This window comes from Hypanus sabinus, chromosome 15 (genome assembly GCF_030144855.1).
Source record: "Hypanus sabinus isolate sHypSab1 chromosome 15, sHypSab1.hap1, whole genome shotgun sequence".
In the NCBI taxonomy this organism is placed as follows: domain Eukaryota; kingdom Metazoa; phylum Chordata; class Chondrichthyes; order Myliobatiformes; family Dasyatidae; genus Hypanus; species Hypanus sabinus.
The window spans coordinates 41,934,076-41,951,689 of record NC_082720.1 but is presented as its reverse complement, the minus strand read 5'-3'; the positions used below and the strand labels follow the sequence as shown (position 1 = coordinate 41,951,689).

At 40.4% G+C, this 17,614-nt stretch overlaps 1 protein-coding gene across 1 annotated transcript in view; it reads left to right on the top strand.

The window, feature by feature from the left end:
• Positions 1-17,614, top strand: part of LOC132405150 (glutamate receptor ionotropic, delta-2-like) — a 497,754-nt gene that overhangs the window by 373,361 nt on the left and 106,779 nt on the right. Inside the window, exons 7-8 of the mRNA XM_059989852.1 lie at positions 6,736-6,897; positions 9,943-10,062. Of these exons, the coding sequence (XP_059845835.1) occupies positions 6,736-6,897; positions 9,943-10,062 (282 nt within the window). The remainder of the gene's footprint in view (positions 1-6,735; positions 6,898-9,942; positions 10,063-17,614) is intronic.

The window sequence follows — 17,614 nt, the reverse complement described above, 5'->3', positions numbered from 1 at the left end:
CAGGCTAGATGCAGGAAAATTGTTTCCAATGTTGGGGAAGTCCAGAATGAAGGGTCACAGTTTAGGGATAAAGGGGAAGCCTTTTAGGACCAAGATGAGGAAAAACTTCTTCACACAGAGATTGGTGAATCTGTGGAATTCTCTGCCACAGGAAACAGTTGAGGCCAGTTCATTGGCTATATTTAAGAGGAAGTTAGATATGGCTCTTGTGGCTAAAGGGATCGGGGGTATGGAGAGAAAGCAGGTACGGGGTTCTGAGTTGGATGATCAGCCATGATCATACTGAATGGCAGTGCAGGCTCAAAGGGCCGAATGGCCTACTCCTGCACCTATTTTCTATGTTTCTATGTTTCATAAGTGAGGAGATTGGTGCGGCTTTGACCAATACCTTTGTGTCCTCTTTAGCCACAGATGAGATCCCGGAGGAGAAGTGATTAGCTAATGTTGTTTCATTATTCAGGAAGGGAACCAAGGATAGTCCTGGAAACTATAGACTGGTGAGTGTTACAGCAGTGGTGGGGAAGATACTGAAGGGATTCTTAGGGATTCGTTTCATGAGCATTTCAATCCCCAATTCTTAGGGATTGGTTTCAAGAGCATTTAGAAAAACATGGTTTAATTTGGGAGAGCCAGCATGGCTTTGCACAGGGCAAGTTATGTCTAATTAACTTGATTGTGTTTTATGATGATGTGACGAGGGTTGTTAATGAAGGCAGAGCTATGGATGTTGTCTACCTGGATTTTAGTAAGGCACTAGACAAAATTCCTCATGGCAGGCTCATCCAGAAGTTTAAGATGCATGGTGAATTGGTTGTTTGAATTCAGAACTGGCTTGCTAAGAGAAAATAGAGGGTAGTGTTGAAGGATCCCATTTTAGCTGGAGGTCTATAATTAGTGCTGTTGTACAGGGATCTGTACTGTACTGTTTGTTATGTATATAAGTAACCTGGATGAAAATATAGATGAATGGGTTTGCAAGTTTGCAGATGATAGACAATTGGTGGCTTTATTGTTTTATGGTAGATGACAAGCAAAGAATAGATATAGGTCCATTGCAGATACGGGTGGAATAAATGTGAACTTTTGCACATTGTTAGGTAAAACTTAAGGAGAGTACACTGTTAATGGTGGACCCTTAACTTTGTTGAGGAGCAGAGGGACCTTGGGGTCTAAGTTTTTAGCTCCCTGAAAGTGGTGAACAGTTTTAAAGGGTGATTAAGAAGGTATATAGCATGCTTGCCTTTATTTCTTGAGGCATTGAGTTCAAAAGTCAGATAGTTACGTTGCAGCTTTATAAAACTCTATTTTGGCCGCATCTGAATTATTGCATACAGAACTGATCTCCCCATTTTCAGAGGGATGACAAGACTTTAGATATGGTGCAGAAGAAGCTGATAGGTAAACTGTCTTGTTGGCTCTCAATACCGCTCTCTGTAACTAGATCTGAACTTCTTTACAGACAGGTCACAATCAGTCCTTCTTGGCAGAAATACCTCGTACTCCATCACAACGAACACCAGTGCCCTCAGGGCTTCATGCGCGGTCTACTCCTGTTCATGTTGGCCTCTTCAACAATGATGATGAAACGGCGTACAGACAGGAGGTAGAGAAGCTGTTAGAATGGTGCGAGCACAGCAACTTGAGATTAAATGTGGACAAGACCAACAGATAATTGTGGAAACACGAGATGCTGGAAATGCAAGCAACATGCACAAAATGCTGGTGGAACGCAGCAAGCCAGCCAGCATCTATAGGAAGACGTACAGCTGACGTTTTCGGCAGAGACCCTTTGACAGGACAAACTGAAAGAAGAGATGTAAGATTGTGGACTTTAGGAAGGTGCAGTTGACTATTCCTCACTGCACATATACTGCACCTCCATGGAGAGATTCAGGAGCAGTAAGTTTCTGGGAGGGCACATAATGGATGATCTCATGGACCAGATGATGATCACGAAAGTACAGAAGCATTTCCATTTCCTGAAGAGACTAACAAGTGAGGCTACCATTCCCCCACCCCCATCATTTTAACCAATCTTTACAGGAGCACCATCCTGTTCAGCTGTGTCGCCATCTGGAATGGAAATTGCAAAGCATCTGACAACAAATCCCTACAAAGGACAGAGAGAGGACTGCTGAGAGGATCATCAGAGTCTCTCTTCCACCCATCAGAGATATTTATCAGAAGCGCTGCATACTCAGGGTCTTTTGCATTGTCAGTGCTCCCTCACATCTGTCCAATGGTTTCTTTGACCTCCTACCATTAGGAAAGAGGCACCGTAGCAGTAGGACAAGAGCTGTTAGTTTGGGAGACAGCTTCTTCCCCCCCAGGCCAGAAGAGTACTGAACCCCCTGCCATCACCTATTTCATCACACATGAAGTGCCAGCAGCATTATAATGTTTGCCTTTTAACCTGTGTCACCTTATTATTTGTTAATTTACTTGTAATATTACCTTATATGTTACATGTGTGATTTACATGTACAGTGTTGTGCACCTTGGTCTGGAGGAACATTGCTTTGTTTGGTAGTATACTTGTGTCTGATTTAATGACAATAAACTGATCTTCAACTTGAAGAGGTTTACCAGGACGTTGCCTGGATTAGAGGGCATGTGCTATGACAAAGAGGTTGGGCAAACTTGGGTTGCTTTCTCTGGAGCAGCGGAGGCTGAAGGGAGATCTCAATGAGATTTATTAGCTTATGAGAGGCATAGATGGAGTAGATGGACAGTATTGTTTTCCCAGGGTTGAAATATCTATAACCAGAGGAGAAGCATTTAAGATGAAAGGGGTTAATTTCAAATGTGATGTGACGGACAAGTTCCTTTTCACACAGAGAGTGGGGGATGCCTGGAGTGGTGGTAGAGGCCAATAAATTATGGACTTTTAAGAGACGCTTGGGTAGGCACATGAATGTGAAGAAAATGGCAGGATTTGGACATGTGAAGCCAGTGGGATTCAGTTTAGTTGCCCATTTGATTGCTAATTTTTTTGATCTGACACAACATTGTGGGCCAAAGGGCCTGTCCCTGTGCTGTAATGTTCCAAGTTCCACGTTGTCTCCCTTGTTATCATCTTTCTCTTGACGTACAGTCTATATAGCAAGCCTCTTGCACTGCACTCAGAAGGTCCCAGTTTATATTATGGAAGTTAAAGTCTCCCATGCAACAACCCTGTTGTTTCTTGTTAAACTGCCTGTATGTTCCTTGGTGTTTGGATGGTTATTGGGGGTGGTTGGGGGTTTGTAGTACAATTTCATCAGAGAGATTGCACTCTTCCTAGCTTTGAGTCCTACCTTTATAGTGGATGAGTCGTCCATTATGTCCCCTCTGAGTGTAGCTCTGATATTGTCACTGATCAGTAGTTCAACTCCCCTGCCTCTTTTACTTCCCTATCTATCTTTCTTTAAATATCAAAACCCTAGAAAATTAAGCACCCATTCCTGCCTCTCTTTCAACTAAGTCTCTGTCATGGCCAAGCATTATCATTGCATGTACTGATCCATGTTCAAAGTTCTTCGCATTTGCCCATAAGTGTCACAGTGTACACTGGCAAGACTGGACCCAGTTGCAGAGGAATGGCAGACTGTGTCACGAAGAGCACTGGCAACGACTCAACCCAAGGGCGGAGGAGTGGCAAACTGTCCTTGAAGAGATGGAAACAAAAGTTAGACATTGGAATACTAACAGAGTATTGGTAACATAATTGACCGAAAGTGTGAGACAAATCATTTTCCACAAACACAAAGACTCCACTATCAGCACTAATCAAGAGTCCAAATTAAATAATCATAGAATGCAGAAAACCAGTGCCAGTCTCAATTACCTTGACAAGGTTAAACAGAAAGCATGAGAGCTTAACGACTCTACTTCAGACAACAATTAGTAAATTTAGGTGTTCAAGAAACTTACCAGCTCAACATTTAATGGAAAGCTGCAGAGGCCCACAGGCCTCATGACAATAATACTCTGAGCATTAAAATACACACACTTCAAACTATCTGTCCCATTACATCTATTACTTTGCTCTTAATGCTATTAACTCCTGTTATATACCTATATCTATTATTACTGCTTCAATAATTATTACTTTGTTCCTATCATCTGTCACTGGCCCTGGTATTTACCCTCCTCTCCATCCTTCCACTTTCTGACATGGTGCACTGGTCCTCACCCCACTCCAAACCAGCTTAAACACTCCCAAGCAGCACCAGCTAACCTCCCGGCCAGGATATTGGTTCTCCTTCAGTTGAGGAGCAACCTGTCCTTCTTGTACAGTTCACTCCTGCTCCAGAAGAGATTCTAGTAATCTAACAAGCTGAAACGCTGCCCCTGCTCCAGTTCCACATTCACTCATTCATCTGTACTATCATCCTATTCCTACCCTGATTAGCACATGGTACTGAGAGTTATCCAGAGATTACCTTGGAATTCCTGCTCTTCATTCTCTTTTCTAACTCCCTATACTTTGTGTGAAGGACCTCTTCCCCCTTTCTGTTCCTGTCATTGGTGCCATTGTGCATCACAACATCTGGCTGCTCACCCTTCTTGAAAGTATTCTGTAGCTGCTTTGAGACATCCTGGACCTTTGCACCTTGGAGGCAACACACCATCCTGCTATCTCTTTTGTAGCTACAGAATTTCTTGTCCATCCCCCTAACTATCAAGTCTCCTTCACTATCGCTCTACCTGACTTTATCTACTCCCTGCTGAGTCTCAGAGCCAGCTACAGTGCTACTGACCTGGCTGCTGCCACTGTGCCCTGATAGGGCATAATGTCAGCAGTATCCAAAGGGATATACTTGTTGTTGAATGGAATGGCCTCTGGGAATTCTGCACTAACTGCTTAATCCCTTTAGTTCTCCTGGTGATCACTCATTTACTGCCAGATACCTGCACTCTGGGTGTGACCAACTCAATAAAAGTTTCATCTTTGAGATTTTCAGCCTCTTGGATGGTCCGAAATATATCCAGCTCCAACTCCAGTTCCTTCACCTTGTCAGTGAAGAGCTGAATTTGGGTGGACTTCCTACAGATGTAGTCACAAGGGAGACTGTTGGGTACCCTGAAACCCCAATCTCAGAGGAGCAGCATTCCACCACCTAAACCATCCTGCCCACACTGAGTGAAGGACTAAAGATCTGCAGACAAAAACAGAAGCCTAAAACCTTTAAGTTTCCCATAGGTTACTTACTCAGCCTCTTCCTGCTGTTTATTATACCTTGGCTTCAACTTCTCAAGCCTGAGTTTCACTATTAAAAATGAGACAGCAGCCTTAGCCTCCACCTGGTCTTGCTGAAGTCATGTTCTTGTATTTCAGGTGATTATAAAGGGTGGATAAAATATGGATAGTGGACATTGCTCTTGCTTCACAACCTGGAATCAGAATTTCCTCTGAAGCACCTTTCTCCTTTTCTGATTATTTACAAATACATTTGAAAGATGGGTTTAAGTTCCTAAACTATTTCCCACCCATTTGTCTGCCTTTGTAGGCCAATAGAATCAAATCTCTTTGGTCCATGGTAGCGCTGAAGTTAGCACAACACTTTTACAGCTCAGGGTGTCAGAGTTCAGAGTTCAATTCCAGTGTCATTTGTAAGGATTCTCTGTACGTCCTCCCGCCGGATTGCATGGGTTTTCCCCCAGTGCTTTGGTTTCCTTCCACAGTCCAAAGACCTACTGGGTAGGTGAATTAGTTATTGCAAATTGTCCAGTGATTAGGTTAGGGTTAAATCAAGTTGTTGGGGGTTACTGGGGCAGCAGAGCTCAAAGGGCCAGAAAGGCCTATGCTACAACTGTAACACCGAATAGATAAAATAAAACAAAACATAGTTTTAGGTCATATTTGTCTAATGGGATAGAGTCTTTCCTTCCAGATTTACATACTTAGTTTTGACCTTGACCTTCAGCCACCAATTTGTTCCACTCTTCAAGATTTTGTAATGTTTAATGTCACCCTTATCTGCCTTATCTTGTAATGTTTAATGTCACCCTTATCTGCGACAGTCCCAGTACAGTCCTAATACGTTTGCTCTCTTTTCATTTGTCACTGGAATGCATCTTTGGGAAGCCTTCAGAAAATGGGGCTTTGATCATGACAGGATCAGTGTAGCAATTGGGATGCTGCTTTGAAATGTTTGGAAAAAGAGCTGAAAAATCCTATCAATTTTCTCTTTTGACATGTGTTCTTTTTTCTCTCTGAAGCCACCACATTTTTAAAAGGTTAAAAATCTACTGTCTTAGACTCACAGAGATTAGACAAAGTTCCTGTCTCTTCAGTCATAAAATAATTTAAATTGATCAATATTTCCATAAGTTGCCTTAATGTAGAGGCTACCTTGACTAAAAATCAGATCAGATTACACGTAAAACCACTTAAAGCAAAATATTGATTAATACATTGACTAATTGCCAAAGTCCTTATAATGATTTTTAGGTGTTCTAATGAGGGTTTTCTAGTGAGTGCACTGGTTGGTAAAAATATTTGATATTATTAATGCACTTGGTGTAGACTTCTCATAGACCTTTAATGGTGTTATCCATGTGCTGCAGCAGAGGATTGATAAATTTTCAAACAATTTGTATTGATGTGAGGGGAAGAATTCATTAGAGATATTAAATGCTGTTCTTTGACTAAAGAGTTTCATTAATCTGCAGTTTCCTTGTATCGGGAACTCATCATTTCAAAATTACTTTTTTTTAGCTGAAAGTTATTCTTTGATCTAATCTATGCAGATCTCCAATCTCTATGTATATGACAGTGTTTTGCTGCTGGCTGATGCCTTCCATAAGAAGCTTGAAGATCGAAAATGGCATAGCATGGCTAGTTTGACATGCATAAGGAAAAACTCCAAGCCATGGCAAGGTGGAAAGTCTACATTTGATGCAATTAAAAAGGTTATGCATGTTTTATTTCAAAATTCAATAATATTATACCCATATAAGTATAAGTTGTATGCAATAGCAGAGTTAGAATCGATTCACTCTCTTTACTAATTCATTCACTTAGGAATGTAGCCATGCAAAGTGAAAATAGAGAAAGTTTGCAGGCACAAGTGACTTACCTCCTTAAGGGCACACCAGGCATGTTAAAAAAGACATGATCTTATTTCTAGTTTACTCTCTCTCAGGCTTCTAATGTGCAAGAAATAGTCCCAAAATTGTCCCTAACTGCACTGATTTTATTCCAGTAAAAATGGGTGACATTTCATATCAACAAATTTAAACTTCCCCTGAATCTCTAAAAATATGAAGGCAACTCTATTGTTCATGTCCTCACGGAGTTCATAGGAAAAAAATCCACAAACAAGAGAAAATCTGCAGATGCTGGAAATCCAAGCAACACCCACAAAATGCTGGAGGAACTCAGCAGGCCAGGCAGCATTGATGGAAAAGAATGCAGTCGGTGTTCTGTGCCTGAGACCCTTCGGCAGGACTGGAGGAACCTAGCTGAGGAGTAGATTTAAAAGGTTGGGGGAGGTGAGAGAGAAACACAAGGTGATAGGTGAAACCTAAAGGGGGAGGGATGAAGTAAAGAGCTGGGAAATTGATTGGTGAAAGAGATATGGGGCTGGAGAAGTGGGAGTCTGATTGAAGAGGACAGAAAGCCATAGAAGAAAGAACAGGGAGGAGGAACACCAAAGGGAGGTGATGGAAAAGCAAAGAGATAAGGTCAGAAAGGGAAAAGGGGATAAAGAAAAGCTAAGTGGAGGGGGAGCATTACCGGAAGTTCAAGAAATCCGTGTTCATGTCATCAGGTTGGAGGTTACCCAGAAGGAAAATAAGGTGTTGTTCCTCCAGCCTGAGTGTGGCCTCATCACGACAGTGGAGGAGGCCATGGATAGACATATCAGAATGGGAAAGGGAAGTGGAATTAAAGTGCGTGAGGATTGGGAGATCTCGCTTTTTCTGACAGATGGAGTGTAGGTGTTTGCCAAAGCAGTCTCCTAATCTATGTTGGGTCTCACCAATATACAGGAGACCATACCGGGAGACCAGACACAGTATATGAGCCCAACAGACTCTCAGGTGAAATGTCGCCTCACCTGGAAGGACTGTTTGGGGCCCTGAGTGGTAGTGAGGGAGGAGGTGTAGGGGCATGTGTACCTCCAAGCTATCTGTTATCCATCACTTACGTGTTAAGTCATAGAATCATAGCACAGAAACAGGCTCGGAGTGTTAGAACTTTATTTGTTTCTGATATTTGTATGAAAGTAATTTGATCCTGAGAATGCTAAAGCCCCTATTTAAAAGAGAAGCAATAGTGGAAAGAGCATTTAAAATGATTAAGGACTTGAAAATGTATGCTTGCAGCAAACAGCCTGTCTTCTGACTAGGAGTGAGTTACTGAGTCCTTTTAAGGTTATGCCTGGTACTCTGTTTTTTTTAACGTTGCTGTGTCTTATACTATGTTAACTGTGAAAGTAGAATTCTATGATCAAGGGAATGATGATACTGGGCCTGCATTAGAGGATATTTGTGTTCATATCCCTCTATGGGAAATTGTCAAATTGAATTTTATAAACCCAATGATTTGTGCAATATCAGTGATTAGATCCCTAATGTCCTAACTGTCTAGCCCGTATTTGATTCTAGTCCACATTACTGAAATGACTCTGAATGACGGTTTAATAATGCATGCATCCAGGCTGTAGGCAAAAACACTAAATTCAGCAGATTTGTTCAGAAGATTAGACTGTCCTACAAAAATCACCTCAGGCTCCATATCACAAAAAATTACTGGTAATCTCAGCCCATTCAACCCTGAGAGTGTTCCATACTAACAACAGAATATTACGATTCAAGATTGTCTTGAAGGTAAGGCATGCAATGATTTCACATAATCAGTCTTACAGATTAATAACCAGTCATCAACGACATAGATTCCTCCAGTACAATATATGTACACTATTGAGTCTAACTTCTATGCAGTTGGCAGGCTGGCTGGAGCTGATATTCCTAATCAGCCATTGCAACTCCAACTTGTCACTGATTATACCTAAGTGTTTTAATGAGATTTAAATGAATGCCATTTTACATACTTCTAATGTCTTTAATTTTAATTTTCTTTCAGTTTCATGTGTAATACTTTTCAATGGTCTCTTATGACTCAGAATTAGAACAGCTTTGAGAGCTCTGAAAGATGGCAAAGTTCTGCCTCCATATTTGCCTCCTTTCAAAGTTTGTTGGAGATTTTCTATGGGTGATGGACTCTGCCAGACACCACCTGAGGCCCAATTGCTGTGTTGTTTTGTTGCCTAGGAGGTCAGGATGGGTTTCCCTGCCCAGTCCAGGTGAACGCAAGTATCCAGTGACTGTGCGTGTCAGGCTGGATCGAGCAGAATCCATTCCCACAAGGTCAAAGGAGATTTTTTTGCAAATTATCCACTATAATCTTTTATCCAAAGGCATATATTCTAAAGTCACCGCTCCTCTCCTCATTAATTGAACACTTGGAAATTCATTTTGGGTGAGGGATTTCCCAGTGGTGCATGAATTAGGCATGCATGCTGTAGCATTAGTTCACTGTACTCTGCTTCCAACATACAATACCATTGACTTCCACTTCAGAAGTGAAGCACGGACTATACACGTGTGTACCTTTAGCCCAGCCTATTGAGAGCAATGTTGTAACAACATTTCCCTGTGACGTTAAGAATTCACTAGACTGTACATTCATCTTTGATCTCATGTACTGAGCATCAAATCCAATATTCAAGCAACCGAACATTTTTATCAAGTGGAACCATACCCATGTCCTTCTTCAAGTTGCAAGGCATTGATGGCCGTCCCTTTTACAGTTCTCTAAGATGACAAGCACCGTTGTGGAATGAAATCCTCTAAGCACCAATAAATGCCAAAATGTCTTTCTTCATTTTTCATGCTGACTGTTTATGTGGACTTCAAATTTCAAATTCTACAAATTGTTTCTTTCTTTTATAGGGAAAAGTGAGTGGATTAACTGGAATGCTCAGTTTTAGGGATGATGGTACAAATGCAAATGTCCTGTTTGAAATTCTTGGTACCAGTTACAGTGAGGAAAAGGATAAAGGCATTCAACGTGTGAGTAACATTTCAGCATTTACAGTTAAGAAGAGGGGATAAACTATGCTACTTCTAATAAAGTATTTTACCCTGAACTTCAATTGGTTTAACGGCTATTTAAATTAATGTACTATTTGTTATGAATTTTCTCTTCAGATGCATCTTCACCTTGTAGTGATAGTATTTCAAGTGCAACTCTCCTACTTTTCATGAAAAATTCTGCTCCAACCTCAACAGAACTTTGGCCGATAAAAACAGACCAGAAACCAGTACCTCAGAGCTTCTGCCCCAGAGTGTACATTTTGCTGTTTTTAGTAAAGAGAACAATGTGTAGATTTGCAACCAGACCCGTCCTATTGTTAAAGGAACACCTTAAAATGATTTCTTAAGCTTTAATAAGAATTCTTTCTTCCCAGATCCTTACAGTTGAATGACAGCATAGATCATGCTAAGGCATCAGACAAGCCAGAATGTCCTGCATAGGTTAAACAGGATAATTTCCAAAGTCACCTCACACAATCTTCCATCATTGCACTCTACTTCTGAGATTGCCATTACACTGGTTCAATGTTCTTGGCAATGCATTGTGGGATTGTTTGAGGGCAAGTAGTTGTGATCATTGAAATGTTTGTGCTATATATCATTATAATTCTTATAACTTTCAATGATCCCTGGGTCTACACTTCTGGGAAAATTTACTGTCACCCCAACACTTTTCTAGTCATGGACATCTTATAAGAGAATTCTACAGCCATGCAGTCCTTATATATTAAATAATAAAAGTTCTGTAAAATTTAGTGGAAAGTACAAAATGTACATGTTAAGGACATCCAATATAAATAATAAGATTCTCTTAGCTAAGTTTGGTTCAACTGATAAAACCTAACAGGACTGAACAGGTAACAAGCTATGAGAATTTAGTGTATCATATTATGTTTAATTCAGGGAAACAAATAAATATGTCCCATTCATTGTATTTGAATTTCAACAATGACAAAAGCAAAGCTGCATAATTCTGTGAATAAATTCATGATGGTGTATGGCTGAGAGCTCTGGCAAAGCAAAAGTCAAACTTCACTCTCAGCTCTGTCCTGTTTCCAGGCAGGATAAACTGCTTCTGGGCCACAAAATGTAGGAAGTTGAATAATTTGCCATGGTTTCATTGTGTGAATTATTTTTGTGCTAAATATGATGCAATTACTTTGTGGGAAATATCGATTTACAGTTGTGTAGTGCAGAAGACACCATGACTTACTTTGATACATTATCTCTCAACTCCTGTGTAATATAAATATGCCTCAAAGATCTTTGGAGATTTCACAGATCCAGCTGGCAGTGTATTGGTGTAAATCAGGTGAAAGTAGCAAGATTTCTATTCCATTGGAACTGTGCCCAGTGTAATTTACAACAGACTGAAGATGACCCATTCACTTTTAGTGTGACATTATGTGTCTCATACACTTATCCAATTTCGAGTTGGAAAAAATTGCAAAAAGATGAAATTAAATTTTGAGATCTTCAACCAGGATTGGCTGCTGCTTATTTCCTTAAAATACCAAAAACCTTGTGGAGTTCTACTGAAAGAGATAAAGGATTCTTTGTAAGTTGAGATCAAAGTCATAATTTGTATTCCTACAGATCAACTCCAGAATGTTTTCTTAGATAAAGCTCACGAAATTTCCCATTGCCACATTTACACACTATTTGTTTTCACAGGAACAAACAAAACTGTCTGAGCCCATAACAAACTGGTATCCTTGTCAAAGTGACTGAAATCTTCAGAGGGATTTAATCAAGGTTTAACTCAATACTAACCAGAAGAGAATGACAGGATGGAAGTGACTACAATGTATCAAAGTCTTTAATACCATTAGACTTTGTGGTGTCCTTCAAAAACTACAGAACTATCTACATGGCAAAAGCAAAATACCACTGCCGCAGAAAATCTGAAAAGTAAATAGAAAATGTTGAGGATACTCAGCATAAATGGGTATCCTCATATTATCTAAATATTCACTACTTAAATACTAAATAGAAAGTTAATATTTAAGGCAGATGACCTTCTGTCAGATTAGTTCTATTGCCTGAATCTTAAATTGGCTGAATCACACTAGCTGCGCCCAAACGGAACTGCTTGCATTCAGCATGGACTTACAGCTATAGTCTGTAAAATACAGTGATCCATAAATTACTTACAGATTTGAAGGGCCAAATCTGACAGTTTAGGTCACCACTGAATTACATGGGAAATTTAACGGTGTGGCCCATATTTGCTGGGGCTCCCCTTCATTATGTTACTAAATTGGCAAGGGCACAGGAGTCACAACTCCATTGATTTCCGTAGATATGTCGGATCCAGAGGGGAAGCATAGCTGAAGCTAAGTCATTTATTAAAAAAGAATGTTTTCCTTTAGTTTTAAAATCAGTAATTATGATTTTTACAACATAATTTCATTACTTAGTTTTACTTTAATGGTTTTAAGTATTTTTTCTAAATGTTGCGTATTTATAATTATTTAAAAAGTTAAATTATTTATTTCAGTTTTAATGATTATCAAATAACTGAGAATCATAGGTATTTGAAATGTTAAAAACACGAAACAAAGCTCCACTGCTACTCTGCTTGAAGTTGCTGGTGTTATGGAGGCACAACAAGAAAGAAGGGTCTCGGCCCAAAACGTCAACTGTCCTTTTTTCCATAGACGCTGTCTGACCTGCTGAGTTCCTCCAGCATTGTGTGTGTGTTGCCCTTCTTTCCAACGTATGTTTGTTGATACCTGTGCAGATGATGCAGTTTACCATTATAAAAAAATTGTGAAGAAGCCTGTTTTCTATGAACACACTCTTCCACACACTTAACATGGGGGTCACCTGTATAGTATTTCTGTGCAAGGAATCATTAAATGCTATTCTGGACACTAACTGAGATGCAGCTACATTTTCTCTGCAACAGCATTATCATTGATAAGCCTCTCACTGTATTTGAAAGCTCAACAACTGCCACACAGTCCATTTTACCTCTAATGCTGTTTGGTGCCGCCTGTACAGTATATTCACACAGATTTTTCTTACTATTGTGCTTCCAATGGTGATAGTACATCAAATGCGAAATCAAATTATGCACTTAAGCATTTATGTAAAATCTATAATGCTACTTGAGGGAAAATAGTGTATCAGGTAATTGCCTTATTTCTGTGCGTGAGCCTCCTGTAACTCAAGGAGTCCTTTCTTAATAGCAGATCTGCCAAATTCTTATACACCACTTAGTCCCATATCATTTCTGCTGAATATGTATGCATGTAACGGGGCTACTTAAGTCTCATTTAGTGCCTGATAATTTAGCTGCCACAATCCTTTAAGTTACACTGAATCAAAAAGAGATTTAGTATCACAGAGTTGTATTTCATGAAACTCGTTGTTTTGCCACAACAGTACAGTGCAAATGCATTAATTTACTATAAATTTTAAAAGAACTAAATGAATAGTACAAAAATGCACAAACAAGAAGAAGAAGGCAGATTATATAAGGTTTAGGAAGAGCACACTTAATTACGGTCTCGAAGAAGGGTCTTGGCCCGAAACATCAACTATCCATTCATTTCCATAGATTTGCCTGACCTCCTGAGTTCTTCCAGCATTTTGTGTATTTTACTTAAATAAGGTTCTTGGAAGCAAGGATCAGACAAAGCTCCTGAGACTGATGAGAAAGCCAGGCAGCAGCTTAAGAAGCAACCTTGGAGGGCTAGAAGGGGGCATGAAAAGGCTTTAGTGAACAGGATTATGGAAAACTTCAATGCATACTTACACATACATGGAGAACAGGAGGATGATTAGAGTGAGGGAGGACTAATCAAAGATAAAAGAGCAAATATGTGCCGGTAGACAGAGGAGGTAGGGGAAGTCCTTGATCAGGTACTTTACTTTAGTATTTATCAGTTAGAGAGACCTTGATTAATGTGAGTTCAGCATTGAACAGGCCGATATGCTGGAATGAATTAATATTAAGAAAAGATGAGCTGGAACTTTTGAAAAACATTAGATACTTAAGTCCCCGGGGCCAGAGAGAATATACCTTAAGTTGGTCAGAGAAGTGAAGCAAGAGATTGCTGTGGCTTTGGCGATGATATTTGCATATCACTGCCCACAGGAGCAGTACCAGAAGATTGGAAGGTGGCAAATATTATTCATTTGTTTAAGAAAGGTATTAAGGATAACATGGGATGTCTTAGATCAGTGGTGGGCAAGCTATTGGGGATGATTTTAGAGAGTTTAGATAGGAAGGATGTGGAAGCTTTAGAGTAAATACAGAGGATATTTAGCCGGGCATTGGTTGGAATAGAGAACTTACCTATGAGGATACGTTGAACTGACTAAGGCATTTCTCTTTAGGATGACAGGGGACTTGATAGAGGTGTATAAGATGATAAGAGGCATAGAAAAAGTCAATAAAGAATGCCTGTTTCCCAGGGCATAATCTTAAAATGAGTGAAGGAAAGTGAAGTGGGGAAGTCAGAGGTAGATTTTTTTTAATGGAGAGAGTGATAATTGAACGGAACGCACTGCTGGGGTTGGTGGAAGAGCTAGGTTTATTGGGATATTTAAGAGACCCTCAGATAGGCATGTGGGGTGGCATGGTTGTGTAGCAGTTAGTAGAATGCTTTACAATATTAATACCTGGGTTCGGTTCCCACTGCCGCCTGTAAGAAATTTGTAAATTCCTCCTGCGACCACATGGGTTCCTTTCGGATGCTCCGGTTTCCTCCTGCAGGCCAAAATGTGCCAGTTGGCGAATTAATTGATTATTGTAAATCCTCCCAGGAGTAGGCTAGGATTAAACCGGGGAATTGCTGGCCAGCATGGCTTGAAGCGCCAGAAGGCCTATTCCAGGCTTTATCTCAATAAATAAGTAAACTAAAGAATATTGGAGGACTGTAGATTGATAGTGGAATAAGTTAAAAAGGTTGGTCATCATTGTATCTAAAAGGACTGTACTGTGGTGTACTTACTACGGTACAAAAGAGAGGGCATATAATAGAGCAAAAATCAGTGGGAAGTTAGAGGACTGGGAAGCTTTTAAAATGAACATAAGGTGACTACAGAAGTCAATAAGAAGGTAAAGATGGAATATGAAAGTAAGCTAACCAACAATATTGAAGAGGATACCAAAAGTCTCGTCAGATATATAAAGTGTAAAAGAGGTGAAGGGTGTCCCAGGTGTCAGGGGTCATGAAGTGTGTGAAGTTACCAATACCAGGGAGAAGGTTCTCAGGAAACTGAAAGGATCTGAGGATAGATACGTCACCTGGATCAGTTGGTGTATACCCAAGGGTTCTTCAAGAAGTGACTGAATAGATTGTAGTGGCATTAGTAACGATCTTTCAAGAATCACTAGATTCTGGAATGCTTCAGAAAGACGACAAGCATTGCAAATGTCACTCTACTCTTCGGGAAGAGAGAAAGGCAGAAGAAAGGAGATTACAGGCCCATCAGCCTGACGTCAGTGGTTGGGAAGATGTTGGAGTCAACTTCTAAGGACGAGGTCTCAGGTTACTCAGAGGCACATGATAAAGCAGGCTGCAGTCGGCATGGTTTCCTTCAAGGGAAAATTTTGTCTGACAAATCCAATGGAATTCTTTGAAGAAATAACCAGCAGAATAGACAAAGGAGAATCAGCTGCTATGTACTTGGATTTTCAGAAAGCCTTTGACAAAGTGCTACACATGAGGCTGCTTAACAAGCCATGTGCCCATGCTATTACAGGAAAGATTTTAGCATGGATGATTGGCAGGAGACAAAGAGAGGGAATAAAGGCAGCCTTTTCTGGTTGGCTGCTGGTAGACGAATGGTGTTCCACATGGGTTTATGTTGGGACCAATACTTATTATGTTAAATGTCAAGGATTTGGATGATGGAATTGATAGCGTTGCTGCAAGTTTTCAGATGATGTGAGGATAGGTGGAGCGGCAAGTAGTTTAGAGGAAGTAGAGAGGCTACTGGTTAGACAAGGATATATACAGATTAGGAGAATGGGCAAAGAGGGCACATAGAATACATTGTCGGGAAGTGTATGGTAATGCACTTTGGTAGAAGGAATGAAAGGATTGTCTAATTTCTAAATGGAGAGAAAATATATTAAAAGTACTGAAGCGCAAAGGGGCTTGGGAGACCTTGTGCAGGATTCCCTAAAGGTGAATTTGCAGGTTGAGTCTGCAGTGAGAAAGGCAAAATGCAATGTCAGCATTCATTTCAAGAGGACTAGTATATAAAGGTCAGGATGTAATGTTGAGGCTTTATAAAATACTGGTGAGGCCTCGTTTGGAGTATTGTGAGCAGTTTGGGGCTTTTTATCTTAGAAACTAGAAAGAGTTCCAAGGAGGTACACGAAAATAATTCCAGGATTGAATGGTTTGTCATATAGAAACATAGAACAAACCTACATCACTATACAGGCCTCTCAGCCCACAAAGCTGTGCCAATCATGTCCTTACCTCAGAAATTACCTAGGGTTACCAATAGCCCTCTATGTTTCTGAGCTCCATGTACCCCTTAGAAGACCCTATCATATCACCGGCAGCCCATTCCACGCACTCAGTACTCTCTGTGTAAAAAAACTTACCCCTGACATCTTCTCTGTACCTACTTGCAAGCACCTTAAAGCTGTGCCCTCTCGTGCTGGGAAAAAGCCTCTGACTATCCACATGATCAATGCCTCTCATCATACACCTCTATCAGGTCACCTCTCACCCTCCACCGCTCCAAGGAGAAAAGGCCGAGTTGATTCAATGTATTCTCATAAGGCATACTCTCCAATCCAGGCAACATCCTCGTAAATCTCCTCTGCACCCTTTCTATAGTTTCCACATGCTTCCTATAGTGAAGCGGCCAGAACTGAGCACAGTACTCCAAGTGGAGTCTGACCAGGGTCTTATAAAGCTGTAACATTACCTGTCGACTCTTAAACTTAATCTCATGATTGATGAAGGCCAATGCACCGTATGCCTTCTTAACCACACAGTCAACTTGCACAGCAGCTATGAGTGTCCTATGGACTCAGACCCCAAGATCCCTCTGATCCTCCACACTGCCAATAGTCTTACCATTAATACTATATTCTGCCATCATATCTGACCTACCAAAATGAACCACCTCACACTTAGCTGGATTGAACTCCATCTGCCACTTCTCAGCCCTGTTTTGAATCCTATCAATGTTCTGCTGTAACCTCTGACAGCCCTCCACACTATCCACAACATCCCCAACCTTTGTGTCTTCAGCAAATATACTAACTCATATGCTGACTTTGGTGACATAATAAATCTCCTTAAATTCCTGATGAAGTAAAGCCATTGGTGTGCATAATGGAATATTTTATTATACTCCTGCTTCCACAGGTGAACTTTCAGTGAAGGATATTTGCAAAAACAGCAGCTTATGTTAGTTACTTCAGTAAGAATGCCTACAAAAATCACATTGCAATCAATGTATGGGTTGTCACGTGTTTTTATCCTGTCTCTGCAATGTTTTCATCAAGGAACAAGCCTAACTGGAAAGTGTGAACTTTACTCTGTAG